The 14,176-nt window shown below is 41.2% G+C and overlaps 1 protein-coding gene across 1 annotated transcript; it reads right to left on the bottom strand.

Moving 5' to 3' along the window:
- Positions 1–5,991: 5,991 nt before the first annotated feature.
- LOC127326656 (putative leucine-rich repeat receptor-like protein kinase At2g19210) lies at positions 5,992–10,898 on the bottom strand. The gene is made up of 11 exons (XM_051353457.2): positions 10,793–10,898; positions 9,628–10,680; positions 9,121–9,262; positions 8,942–9,013; positions 8,777–8,848; positions 8,615–8,695; positions 8,363–8,526; positions 8,006–8,277; positions 7,791–7,917; positions 7,303–7,371; positions 5,992–6,859 (listed from the first exon to the last, which is right to left on the bottom strand). Exons 1-11 carry the CDS (start codon positions 10,896–10,898, stop codon positions 6,168–6,170), a joined length of 2,850 nt encoding a protein of 949 aa, XP_051209417.1. The 3' UTR covers positions 5,992–6,167.
- Between the last annotated feature and the right edge of the window lie 3,278 nt (positions 10,899–14,176).

The raw sequence follows: 14,176 nt of genomic DNA, 5'->3' as shown, positions 1-14,176 counted from the left end.
TGATGGGTCACCGCAGTTAATTATATTTTTATTATGGTTAATAACAACTTTGTCCCCGTTGATTTTGTTGTTTTGGATGTTGAATGCAATGCTTCTTGTCCTATTGTTTTGCGAAGGCCTTTTCTCAGAACTGTTGGTGTTGCTATTGATATGAGAGATGAGATTATTAAAATATCAATTCCCACTCAAGAAAGGGTATGGAACACTTACCTAGAAAGAGAAAGAAGCTACCTTTTGATTATATTATTAGGAAAAATTATGATGTTGATGCTTGTTCACTTGAAAATACTTGATTCAAGCTTTCTGCGCCTAGCTGAAAGACGTTAAAGAAAAGCACTCTTGGGAGATAACCCATGTTTTATTTCTGTAATTTTTATTTTATTGAGTCTTGAAAGTTGTTACCTCTGTAATAACATCTCCTTATCCTTTTTATTTCGTTTTTGTGCCAAGGATAGCCTCTAATAGGAAGAAGGTAAGATTTGGGGAAGTTGCTGTCGTGAAACAGATTCTGTGCTGCCACCCAAAAAAAATTATTCTCAGCCGGAACATCGGATTGAGCTCCAAATTTTTGAGCATATGCCCCAGGTTATTATCTAACTTTCATTAGTTTTGCACTTGTCTATTTGAGCAACAGAGGATTTTTGAAAAAATCGATCTTTACCTGATGTTCTGTTTTGACAGATTTCTGCCACTATTTGCATTTGCCTCTTAATCTTTTTCTTTTTGAGTTCTTTTGAGAGAAAAGAGCTTTAAAAGAAGCTGCTACGGTAGCTAATATTTTAATGGATGTTTGACTTGTGTTAGAACTGACCCAAAGTGGATTTGTTATTTTGATTGCACTAATGTTGCTAATGAAAATTGTGTGAAGTTTTGTATCAAGGAATTTTTCAAGTGTAGGGAGAGAAGAATGATGTGATGAGATGAAGGATGGAAAAAATCTCAAGCTTGGGGACGACCATGTCACCCCAAGAAATATCCAAGAGGTACAAGCGTCAAAGCTTGGGGATGCCCAAGGCATTGCCTTCTTCATCAACAAAAAGATCAGGTCATGCATCTTTCAAGACACTATATTTTTATTGCTTCATATGGTATGTGTTGTTCTTGGAGCGTATTTATTTTTGTTTTTAGTTTTATTTTTTTTGTTTGCTTTAGTATATGGTTGGATCCCAGCATACTTGTTTTGGAGAATGACACACTCTGTTTTCATTGCATAGAACATTATAGATTTCACTCTTATTGTTCTGCGAGCGTTCTCTTTTGCTAGTAATGCGTTTAGCTCTTGTTTTCCACTCGTATTTTGTTCAAAGCTTGTTAGTTTTCTTTAGTTAGGTATGATTAGCTCTATGGTCTTTACTGATTATTATATATGAGATTTGTTTCAAATAAATTGATTGGTGTTGGAGATGAGTAAAATATTTCATGCTTATAGTGGTGCAAAAGGAAGCTTATTTAGATTGTGCCTTAGACTTTAGCATATCATGTTAGATGTTATTATAATTATATACTTAGAGTGCTAATGTGCCATTGAAAGAATCATGTGTTGTTTCCATCATACAAACGCATAATATTGTGGCATTATCCTTTGATGCTTTAATTGGGCTAACTTGGCACATGCTTACACCATGTTATGACTACAAACCAGTCACCTCAAGCCTCTATGAGCCTCTATGATCACTTAGTTTCTGACTTGTAATATCACTTTATGCTTTGATTAATAATGTTTTGTCGCTATGCATGATTATGGCCATTATTGCTCTCTTAGTTGGTCGCTCCCAGTCTTTTGCTAGCCTTCACATGTACTGAATATGAGCTTTACTCGTGCATCCAACTCGCAAAAACCAAAATTTTCCAATTGTGTCCACCATACCTACCTATATATGGCATTTCACCGCCACTCCAAAGTAAATTGCATGTGTGCTACCTTTAAAACCTTCAAAAATTATTACCTGTTTTGTGTTCCTGTTTTAGCTCATGAGGAAGTATTGAATGCTTTATTGTCTTTTCATGACTTGGGAGCCTCTCTTGAAGTCACTATATGAAAGGATGATAGATCATTTGATACCAGTCGTTGACATAAACATACAGACCTCTCAAAATACATTTTCAACACCTCTGTTTTATTCAAAATAAAAAGCTCTAGCACATGAGTAATCTTGCTTCCCTCTACGCAGGGCATTTCTTTTACTTTTATGTTGAGTCATCATCTTCTAACTTTATGCACCAATTAAAAGAGCATAGTTGTCATTATGAGTATAATGTGCATAGTCTCAAAATTTATTATTGATTGATTCATGATTATGTTATTTCTTGTTCTCAAACTATTTGTATCTAGTCACCCTTTTGAACCTTAAAGGTGTCCTATGCATTTATGTTCCATGAAGGACAAGTTGAATACCACTTTGCTATGTTTTCTCTACGCTAAAAAACGAACAGTTGCTTTCAGTGCACTATTATTCATGTTTGAGTTACTTCTCATTTCGTAACATAGTCGCTAAGTTCTATTGTTAGAATTATATCTATCATGTCTATGTTTAGAGTACTTTGATCTCAGCTTACAATGCTTTTACAATAACTTGATCAAGATTGTGTTGGCTGCATGCACCTCAAAAATTATTTTTGTCATCACTTACCTACTCGAGGACGAGCAGTAGTTAAGCTTGGGGATGCTGATACCTTGCAAACCTATCTATAATTTTTTATGCTCCATGCTTGTTTTACACCAATTTCTATATGTTTCGTTTACATTTCGTGGAATTTTTATGCATTTTTTGAACTAACCTATTAACAAGATGCCATAGTGCCAGTTCCTGTTTTCTGCTATTTTTGTACTTCGGAAAATTTGTAAAGAAAATATTCTTAGAATTGGACGAAACAAAAGCCAAACCACATATTTTTCCCGATCCAAAGACAGAGTCCAAAGCTGTGACGGAGGAGGCCAGGAGGCGGCCACATTATGCCTAGGCATGGGCTCCCTAACCGCGCCTAGGGGTGGTGTGGGCCCCTCGGGCATCCACCGACCTCGCCCTTTCACCTATAAATTCACATCCTCGGGAAAACCCTAAACACTCGAGCCTCCATCCACGAAAAGTTCTGTAGCCACTACCATCGTCGACCCTAGTTCGGGAGGGTTCTGAAACTCTTCCCGGCACCCTGCCGGAGAGGGAGATCATCACCGAAGGCCTCTTCATCACCATTCACGCCTCCGAAGTGATGCGTGAGTAGTTCATCTCTGGACTACGGATCCATAACAGTAGCTACATGGTTGTCTTCTCCTCATTATGCTTCATGTTTAGATCTTGTGAGCTTCCTATCATGATCAAGATCATATTTATGTAATGCTACATGTTGTGTTTGCTGGGATCCGATGTATATTAAATACTATGGTTGAGTTGATTATAGACCTGTTTATATGTTATTTGTGATCTTGCATGCTCTCTGTTGCTAGTAGATGCTCTGGCCAAGTATGTGCTTGTGACTCCAAGAGGGAGTATTTATGGTCGATAGTGGGTTCATGCCTCTAGTAATATAATATGCGAGAGTGACAGTAACTCCTAAGGTTGTAGATGTGTTGTTACTACTAGGGAGAAAACAACAGTGCTTTATCCAAGGATAATTCTATTGTTTACTTTGCACACTTTACTTAATGCAATAATTTGTTGCTTGCAACTTAATACCTAAAGTTGTTCGGATGATATCTTGAGGGTGGATTATTAGTCATAGATGCAGTTGGATTACGGTCTATGAATCTTGTTGTAATGCCCCAGATGAATCGCATAGTAATCATCTTGTCATGTATGGTATTTATTCTGTCAATTGCCCAGCTATAATTTGTGTACCCAGCATGTTATTTATCTTTATGGAGAGACACCTCTAGTGAACTGTGGACCCCGGTCATTTCTTTCACACTGATAAAACCATCTACTGCAAGCATTGTTCTCTTTATTTCACTGCAAACAAACATCTCTTTCCACACTATACGTCTAGTCCTTTGTTTTCAGCAAACCAGTGAGATTGACAACCTCACAGTTGGGGCAAAGCATTTTGGTTGTGTTGTGTGCAGATTCCATGTTGTTACTGACACCGGTAGTGCACCCTGCCAAAGTCAGCTAGCAACACCTTCAGAAGTTATTGCTTTCTCCTACTGATCGATTAAACCTTGGTTTCTTACTAAGGAAAAACTTTCTGCTATGCTCATCATACCTTCCTCTTGGGGTTTCCCAACTGCATACTCTGCACAACATCAATGGTCATTTTGAAAGAATTTTTTAAATTTTTTTATCATTTTTTTTATTTTTTAAAAACTGAAAAGGCGATCCGGGGAGGGGGGGACAAAATCTGGCCGACACTTATCGCCGGCGCACCACTATACTGCATCGGCGGTAAGTGTAGGCCCTATTTTGGCCATGCCCAAACCTGCACGAGGTTGATTCCCGGCGCACCAAAAAATTTCTCCGCCAGTGGTATCCTCGTATCACCAACGCTCCAATATTTGGGTGCACCAGTGTAAATAGCACCATTGTATCTCTTTTTCGCGCGTCGGTGGTAACTCGGGGCCTATACGACTTTTCCTAGTAGTGAAGGTGGTCTAGCCCTGTTGTTCTTCTAGCTCCAAGGCATCGATCGGCTTCATGTCGGCCTCCTCGATCAGGCTGCAGACGAGTTCCGATCTTCTTTTTGGAGATTTTTGTAGTTTGACATATGGCATTACTGGATATCTAGAGCAAAATCAATGCGGTCGTGCACGCCCTTATCTTCAACCAGAATGGCTTTGTTTGGGCGAGGTGGAAAACTTTACCTCCTCTCGGTGCCTTGAGACATATCTTAATATAGATTCCCATGAAACTGACAGAGGTGGAGAAAGTCGTGGTGGCTGCGATCGAAGGTTGGTAATGGCGGGGAGGGTACTGGTTATGCTGAAGTGAAGCGATGGCAACACGGGTTGTCCGGTGGTGCTTTTCGACTATCGAGCCATGATTTCTAGGAGATTCGTTGGTTGTACCTGGCAATAGCCTTGCTGAAGGCATTATTTTGGAAACTCAGATCTTAACCAAGGTGAAAACCCATGATCTTCGATCGGGTGACGATAACTTGTGTGCATTGTTTCCTTCCTGGAGGCTTGGTTTTGGGGAATCTTGTTTGAAGTCTTGGTTTTGTCTTAGGTGATGGTTTTGGGTGCTACTATTGTGAGTGGTTCATCACCACGATGGGGTTTAAAAAAAAATTTGGTTGTCTGCATTCATGATGTCTTTAAACATCTTGTTGGTGCAGAGGCTAGATGTAATTAGTATATTCACCGTATTAATGTATTTTCTTTATCAATAAAATGTAAGATTTAACGATTCTTGTACCATCCTTAAAATGCATCATAAAAAGCATTTTTTAGAGGAAGGCTTAAAATGAGTCCGAAGTCCGACTTTGAATTACAACTGAACTACCAACCAACATAAAATAAAATGGCAGAAAATAACAAAATTTGAAACAAAAGGTTCACGAATTTAGAAGTCCACTTATCTGAAAAATGTTCATGAATTTGAAAAAATATTTGCAAATGTAAAAATATGTTCACATATTTAAAATATGCAAACTTGAAAAGATGTTCACGAAATCTACTTTTTTCTTCTAATTTCCTTTTTATCTTGGAGAAATGTTCATGGGTTAAATTTTTTTGAAACCGTGAATATATATATAGAAACTTCAGACTGTGGATATATATTTTTTAAGGTGGTGGAGTGATCTATTTTATTTTACGTCACCTAGGCAAAATATTACATCACCGGATACATCAACATCATATGTTGGGGAGGTATTTTTATGCCAATGTATTGTAAACATTAGTTTTTTACATCGTCAAACCTATTATACATCATTTGTCATTTAATTGTACATCACTATTAATGATGCTCTAAGGTCATAAGCTTGAAATGGAAAGCTAACGCCTACTTATGTAGAAACAACCAATTGGAAGTTGTCTTTTGAACAATTAGCATGCATTGACCCAAAAGGCTTCATTCTGAAATTTAAATATCACAGTTTAGATATATGAACATCTACACATCTGCGCCCATTAAAATCAACATGCTTACAAATACTGTAGATACCACTTCATGGATAAAATTGTAGAATTGACTGTTGCAGTTTGTCAAAATAGCCAATGAAACATAGAGTGCTCAACGTGTAGCGGGACCGGTGGGCATTGTTGGCACCCTCATAAGACGTTTCTCCATCTCAAATGAAGCGTTGTTCGGGCTCACATTGGTGGACTGATCAGTGGTGTAAGAATCATAACTCATGTTTGGGTCATTGCCGCTGCTACCGGTGTAGAATCCATTATTTGCATCATCTCGAGAGTGTCCATTCTCTAGCTCAATGCATTCTCGCAATTGTCCCACCACATCGGTCATGTTGGGACGCTGCGTTGAGGATTGTGCAGTGCACTTGAGGGCGATGTCTGCAACCTTCCACACAGTATTGACATCATAGCAACCACGCATGCGGGTATCCACTATGGCCTCAATGTTTCCTTGTGCCAGACGCTGTCGTACCCACTGGATGATGTTGACGGGCACTGGCTCCCGAAGAATGGCCGGCTTTCCAGTGACCAACTCCAGCAGCACAACTCCGAAGCTGTACACATCGCTTTTGACAGTTGGTTGCATGGTCATTTGGTACTCGGGATCGACGTATCCTGGTGTGCCGACTAGCGTGTTTGTAGACACGTGGGTGTCATTGCTATTGAAAGCCTTGGACAGGCCAAAATCAGCAATCCTAGCCTCCAATGTCGTGTTCAACAATATGTTGGTGGCCTTCACATCCCGATGGATGAGGGGTGGATTGCAACCCTTGTGTAGGTACTCTAGTCCTACAAAGTAGCAGATCGGTTGGTGCTCAAATTTGTCAAAACATATGTCGTTCAATAACAGCAGCTGCGGCAAAGCAGTCGACTATGCATTCAAGTGAACTAGAAAGATATCCCGCACTTTGTAGCAGAAATCTCTTTAAGAACTATGTTGTGTAAACAAATGGGTAAAGGCTAAATTTAATCGATTTGAAATAATTTTGTTTTTATCGGCTCAAAATTGATGATATGGAATATTAGATAGCTAAAAAATTGATGATGTGGATATCTTGCAAAAATTGATGGTGTGGATATCTTGCATATATAAATAATGTATCATTGATAAATATTAGTGAGATAACATGGATTGAATGGCTCCAATAATAGATGATGTGGATCGCTTACATGTAGAGAATATCATTAATACATGTTAGTGGAATATTACTTTATAAGATATATATATATACCTTGGGCAGATTCAAGGGCGATTCTCAGCCGGTGTGTCCAGGGAAGACATGCTCCACTGTGATTGCTTCCTGAAAATAATTGATATTGTGAAATGAACAACTGTATTAAAAAAAATCAGTTTGAAATGCTTTAGTAAATCTAAATTCCATCGTGCGTACCGAAGTCAAAACCTAGTGTTTTCTCTACTGGAACACATGATTTATGTAAGTTGTACTCCTAAACAACTTATTCCCTAATACATTGCATATTAGTTTAGGTCAAAGTCTAACATCGCAGAGCTTGATCAAGTATATAAGAAACAACATCAACATCTAGAATATCAAATTGATACTATTAGATCGGTCATGAAATATAGCTTCATATGGTTTGCACTTAGTATTTTGAAGGTAATTACTATTTCTATAACTTGGTCAAACTTTATAAAGTTTTTCATTTGACAAAAACTAATATACAATATATTGAGAAACATAGGGAGTAGAGTAAATACCGTCTATATGCTCTTGCAAGGTTCCTTCTGACATATACTCATAGACAAGTGCCATGTACTCCCCATCCTTGCAGTAACCAATCATGGTGACAAGATTCATGTGATGAATCCGTGTCAAAATTTGAGCCTGGACAAAGGTTTGTATATAACCTATCAAATTTCACTCCGAGGTCTGTTGAACCCGTAAACATCACTACTGTAAAAATTAATATTACCTCTGCGAGAAACTCCTTGACTCCTTGATTCGAAGAATGTGACCGCAGCTTCACCGCAACCTGGATACCGTTCTCTAGGAAGCCGTTATAGACATACCCAAACCCTCCTTTGCCTAGCACTTGCTGAAAGTTGTTCGTTATCATCTCAAGCTCCTTGTACGTGAACCGACGGCTCTCAAGATGCCGCAGTGAACTCTGGCTGTCCACATCATTTGTCGTTGGGTTGCTCGGGATCTTATATTTCTCTGGCGTTATGGAGTTGTCCATTGATCCTTCGTAGGTGGCAATAGGAAAAATTAGTAGTGCTCGCGTGTGGGAAAATATAAGACAATTGGTGTGCCCAAGTGGAAGCCTTACCTTGTTTGTTTCGTTTTAGCAAGCAAATGAGTAGAACTGTCACTGATACTATCACCACAAGCAATACTGCAGGGACAGCTACATAGAGTGCCATGTTGCTTTTCTTTTTGGCATGCAGTTGGCACGTACTGCCATCGGTGCAAAGGTTTGGATTATTGACATATCTGACAAAATATCAAATAGAGAGGCTAATCAATGAGATTCTTCAAGCAACATGTTAGATAAAATGGGAAGTAGAACGGGGAAAAGTACCTTAGATCAAGTGAACCATCTTGAATTCTTTTGAGGAGTCCAGAGGGGATTGAACCATTGAGCTGGTTGCCTGACAAATCCCTATGGAAACAAAATAATGGCATTGTTAAGATTTAAGTTCATGCAAATTGGAAAAAATATGTCAAAAGTTTCCGGACATACAGAACTTTCAATACAGGCAACTCTGCAAGGGTATCTGGAATCGAGCCTATCAAGTTATTGTTTGACAGGTCCCTGCAAGATATGAAACAATATCACCTTTCTTAACATTTTTGTGGCCAACAAGCTACGAACTAGGCAAAACTAGATTGAAAACTCCGAACTTACAAGTACTGGACTGCCTTGAGGTTAGTGAAAGAAGACGATATCTCACCACTGAGACCACTCGAAGACAGGCTTCTGCAGAGAGAAAATTTCAAGTGGTTCAGCTTCACTACACAGAACACATCATCCGTACATTGAAGTACTTTTTTTTTTTTTGCGAAAGCGTACATTGAAGTACTTACACGCTTGTGATCCTTGGACGGCTGCCAATGGCGCCGTAGCTGCAGGTCAACCTATCCCACGCCATGGCCTTTGGAGCGCAAGGATCACCCATCCAGTTCTTGCTCACTTGATACTTCGCCTTGATTGCCGTGATTGCATATACTACAGTTAATCGTTCATGATGCAATTTTAATTATCACCACTTCACAGGGAAATCATCACCGCTTCTACGTTATCACCTCTTTACAGGGAGTAGTATACTCATTCTATTTCTTAGAACAATGCATTTAGGTTTTAACCAAAGTTAAGAATATAGAAAAAATATCAATATCTATAATACCATTTGGAACCGCCATGCATGAAGTATATTATATGCATTTGATGCTATAAACATAAATATATATGTATGTATATGTGACTTGCATTGAGCACTGAGAAACACAAGGATTAGTAATCTGCTTTTTTGTAAGGAAATTATTAATTGTTTTTTTGTAAGGAAATTAGTAATCTGTTTTTGCATGACATACCATCCTCAGGATCCGTGCCAAGGTTGGTGGTGGGAAGCACGGTGAAGATCTCGGCAGCGTTGATGACGGGCGGCAGCGTGGAGTTACTTGTGGCCTCGACGGAGAGGTTGTATTGGCTGTACTGGAAGGGTTGACGGTTGTAGAAGGGGATGTCATAGAGGTAAACCGGCGAGAAGGTGAAGTCCGACGTAAACCACGGCTTGTCGTTGATGGTGACTCTCACCTCCCGCAGGGCGTTGCTGCGGAGGACCTGCAGCTCGGCCAAGTGCAGGACGAAGAGGTACCCCGGTGAAGGGTCCATCGGGGTGGGGTCGGAGGACCATGTGAGCTCTATCTTCTGAGAGACGTTCCGCGGCATGATCCCCGTCCGCAACACCGCCGACGGCGCCTCGAAAGAATCGTCGTCTATGGTATTCACCTTCTGCGGCGTCGATATACTGGCCCAGGTCGCCGTGTCGACTATAGTGAACCATATCCGGTCGTGTGGGTCATCGGGATACCTGACAACGAAACTATCGTTGGTCGGGCCGAAGTTGAGTCTGTCCAGCAGGGTCAACCCCTGCACCTCAGTCACCTGCGGGTAGAGCGTCCGCTTCAGCGGCCTCAGCGCAAGGCTAGAGATGAAGGGCGTCCCGGCGTCGGTGTTCACCAGGCACACCTGCACGAAATCGTCCGGCACCACCACGATTGCCTCCACCAACATCACCGCATCCGGACTGGAGATGTTCACGGTCTGCCAGTAGTTGACGCCGATGTAGAGGTCGAAAACCGGGTGGAGGTTGAGGCCATCGTAGTTGCCGTACTTGAACGTGGCCCGGATGAGGTACTTGAGCCCGGAGACGAGGGACCGGAGCGTGTAGCAGTTACGCTTGCCAGCGGCGAAGCTGCGCACGTTGTACCAGGTCTTGCCCATGGTCGGGGTCACATACTCGGCCGAGACGTTGTGGTTGGTGCCAGCGTCGGTGAAGCCGGCGTCCGGGGCGTAGGCGAGCTTGGTGGTATCATCCACGTGGCCCGACTCCCCCGAGAGGCCGCAGTCTATGCTTATGAATCCTGCAGTGTCGCAGGACGCCAACGATCGATCGATTTAGAGGCTTGATGAAGCAACGCAAACCATGCATGGACAGTGCATCTGGTCCAGAACGTAATACTGAAGAATGCATACCTTTGCTGTCAGGCTGAGCGTGAGCGTGGAGCACGACGCCGGTGGCGACGCAGAGGAGCAACAGCCATGGACCGGGCGCCATTGCTCGCAGCGTTGATAGCTCCATCACACACATGCAAGCGGCTAATATAGGATGGACTGGGCGCTTCATCCATGTCACCCACGTACATGCCTGGCTAGTCTGATCTAATTAATAAGGATGAAACCCAACTCTTCAGGCTGTCATTCACATCAGCATCACCATGATTTAGCATTTCAGCACGTCTACCTAGCATTCCGGTGCACACAACTTGCATAGCGCAGTAAGTTAGCGGCTGACCGGCGGTGTGCCCTTCCATTCGCTGGCCACCTTCGTGTCGTAGTATAGAAGGTAACATGGGCGAGAAGAGTTTACTTCCCTTCGAGCTGGTCAATGTCCTTGCTGGGCGCTCATTTTCCTGGCAGATTCCGCGCCGTCGTGCACCGGTTGTACTTCTGACTTTTTCTCTGCAGGTCAAGCAATTTTCTTGACGAAGATGGGGAGAGCAAAGCTAGAGGCACATGCATGAGTGTAGGTGATTACGCAAAGTACTCTGTTTTGTTTGGCGTTCTTTATTACTGTAGAGGAAAAAATCTCCGTCCGTCACCACCACAGCTGGGCATACTTCAGAGAGCACATGAATCTCCTTCTTGATTCAAAAATGAGGAAAAAAAGAGAGGAATGTATTGATTGGAGAGTGATTCCTAGAAAAACTATAGACCGACGGGGCGACTTTCTTTGGTACTGCCTTCCGTTTTTCAAGTAGCAAGTTAAGCTATCTTAACAACAGAGCAAAGGCAAATCAATTATTTATACAGTTTTAATCATAGAAATCAACACATAAACATTTATAAGAAATATAATGTTTTGTTGATCAATTAAATTATGTATGACAAAATCTATTTTTTGAAAAATATATGGGATGAACATGTGGTCCACCAATGGCGGAACAGAACTTCAACGTTGTGTAGTCAAATCAAAATTGGCGTAGTTCAATATATGTATTTATATAAAAAAAAAATTCGCATGATTTTTTCTTACATACCTAAAAACTGTGTGGCTTCGCCATTGTGGCCTACCCGTAGCAACGCACGAGTATTGTGCTAGTTACTGTAGAGGAAAAATCTCCGTCCGTCACCACCACAGCTGGGCATACTTCAGAGAGCACATGAATCTCCTTCTTGATTGCCTGGTTGTGCAGTTTTCATGCAAGTGGTCTCAGGATCTCCGGGTGAAAAACTAAACCCCATCAGAGCAGGTGATAATGACAGACACATGACGGCCCTAATAGGCATAGTTTTGGAGTTTCTTAACCCTCACCTCGCGGTGCGATTCACTCGTGGCTGCTGGGTAGCATGGCGCCCAATGGTGGTGGTACTTGAGGCGGCGGCCTCATCTTCGGCCTCCCATGCAGCAACGATCATTCGGGTCAGGTCGTGACCTAGTGTGGTTTGGGTGGCAAACTAGAGCAAAACACATGATGTAGTGTATTTGGTTGTTTGTCTAGTGTTTTTTTTCACAACTAGGCAACCAGAACCAGCCCATAGGGCGGGGCAGAGGGTCGCTCGCCCAGTTAGGATCCAAGATTTTTTTATACACTTACTACACTTATATTTATACTCTTTAGGTAGTAGAGTTTGGAATAATTCTAAAAAATATAGAAGGTTGAAGTTGTAGCTTAACGTGTCTATACTCCGAATCCTTCTCAAATATGCAAAACAACACCGACCCTCATAATTTTTTCTTTGATTATTTCTATTTCTCGCAAACAATACACATGTACACAATTAGCTATTGGTAGAAATAATAATTATGGTATATAGTTCGTGCGATCAATAGAAATAAATAGCTTCAAACATCTTCACCAATATTCTGAAGACCATGGATCTTTCAAACTAATCATGCTTAAACTTTAAGTAAGATATATAAATTTAATATAAATGAATATCTTTAAGGAATTTTGCAGAGTAGGGGGGCCATCGCCCCCTGCCCTAGAAAAGTTTAGCCACTATGAAAAGAGATCCTTGGTGTCGTTTCACCCTAGGACCCCCAAAATCTATGGACCGGACCTGAAATGGTGAAACTTTGCCGAACATTACACTCGTGCTCCACCCGAGTGTTTGCTGAGTGTAACGCTCGGCAAATAAGAAGTACTCGAAAATTCCAAACTTTGCCAAGTATTTGCTACAAACGGAGCACTTTGTGTTGTGCTCTTTACTAATTTAGACTTTCCTTCTCTTCTATCCTTTGTCTTTTGTACATTTTCTCTAGTATCCTTTCGTGCTTCTTTAACCTAGAATTTACCACTTCTAATTGTTGTAACACAACGCTCTATCGAAGTCATTGCATGGGTTTGGCGTATCAATGTTGACATCTAAATCCACTTCAAAAACGAGTGACCTACTCCTTCGAGCTTACCAAGGTGCTTATTAACGGGCATCCTAATTTTTTTTCAACGTCTACATAATTGGGTTGTAACGTGATGCACTCCTTGGTCAGAAAACCATGGATGATGCTTCCATCTAGACAGATCATGTTACGAACGTATCCGTTCATGAACCCATTCATCCTTTCGAACAGTATCATGGTGTGCAAAAATAGTAGTCCTAGCAAGCTGGTCTCATGGACAATGTGGGCCAACAAGTGGACCATAACATCAAAGAATGTGGACGGGAAGTAGATTTCAAACTCACATAGTATTATAATGATATCTTCCTTTAGCCTTCTCAGGCGCCTCTTCGAGAGAACGTCAAAAAAATGCAGAGGTCCAAAAGGGTGTCACATACGTGATCGCCCGGTATCCCTCTAAGTGCAACCGAAAGTAATTGCCACATCATCACGTGATAGTAATAAGACTATCCAGTTGAAACTTTGTTTCTTCGAATATGGATATCTACCTCCGATCACCAGGAAATCGGAAGTAACTTTCATACCTCCAAGGCACTTGAAAACTTGATCGAGCTCCTGCTAAAAAAGAGTAAAGTAAGACGGGGGCCAATCATCATTAGTCACTTTTTCCCTTCGCTGATGTCATCTCCTTCTCACGACCTTCGTGAAGCCCTTCCCCGATACAAAATTTGTTCTTGCCTCAGTCCTATATTTAGTCTTGTCCGGCATGTTGAAAAGTGTAGCAAGCAAAATCTCACACACACATTTCTTCATGATATTCATGACATCAAGAAAATGAGGCGTATCGACTAATTAATATCGAAAGTTCAAAAAAATTGACTTTGTTTTCCATACTTTGCACATTAACTCCAAGGCAATCTGCTTCTTTCCCTTCTTAGGGCACCATTCCCAATCGTTCAACATCGTATAGATTTCATGTACAATCCTCGTAGGTGGCTTAACTTGGGTCTCCACTT

The sequence above is a fragment of the Lolium perenne genome, chromosome 1 (genome assembly GCF_019359855.2).
Source record: "Lolium perenne isolate Kyuss_39 chromosome 1, Kyuss_2.0, whole genome shotgun sequence".
Classification (NCBI taxonomy): domain Eukaryota; kingdom Viridiplantae; phylum Streptophyta; class Magnoliopsida; order Poales; family Poaceae; genus Lolium; species Lolium perenne.
This window is presented reverse-complemented; position numbering and strand designations above follow the sequence as displayed.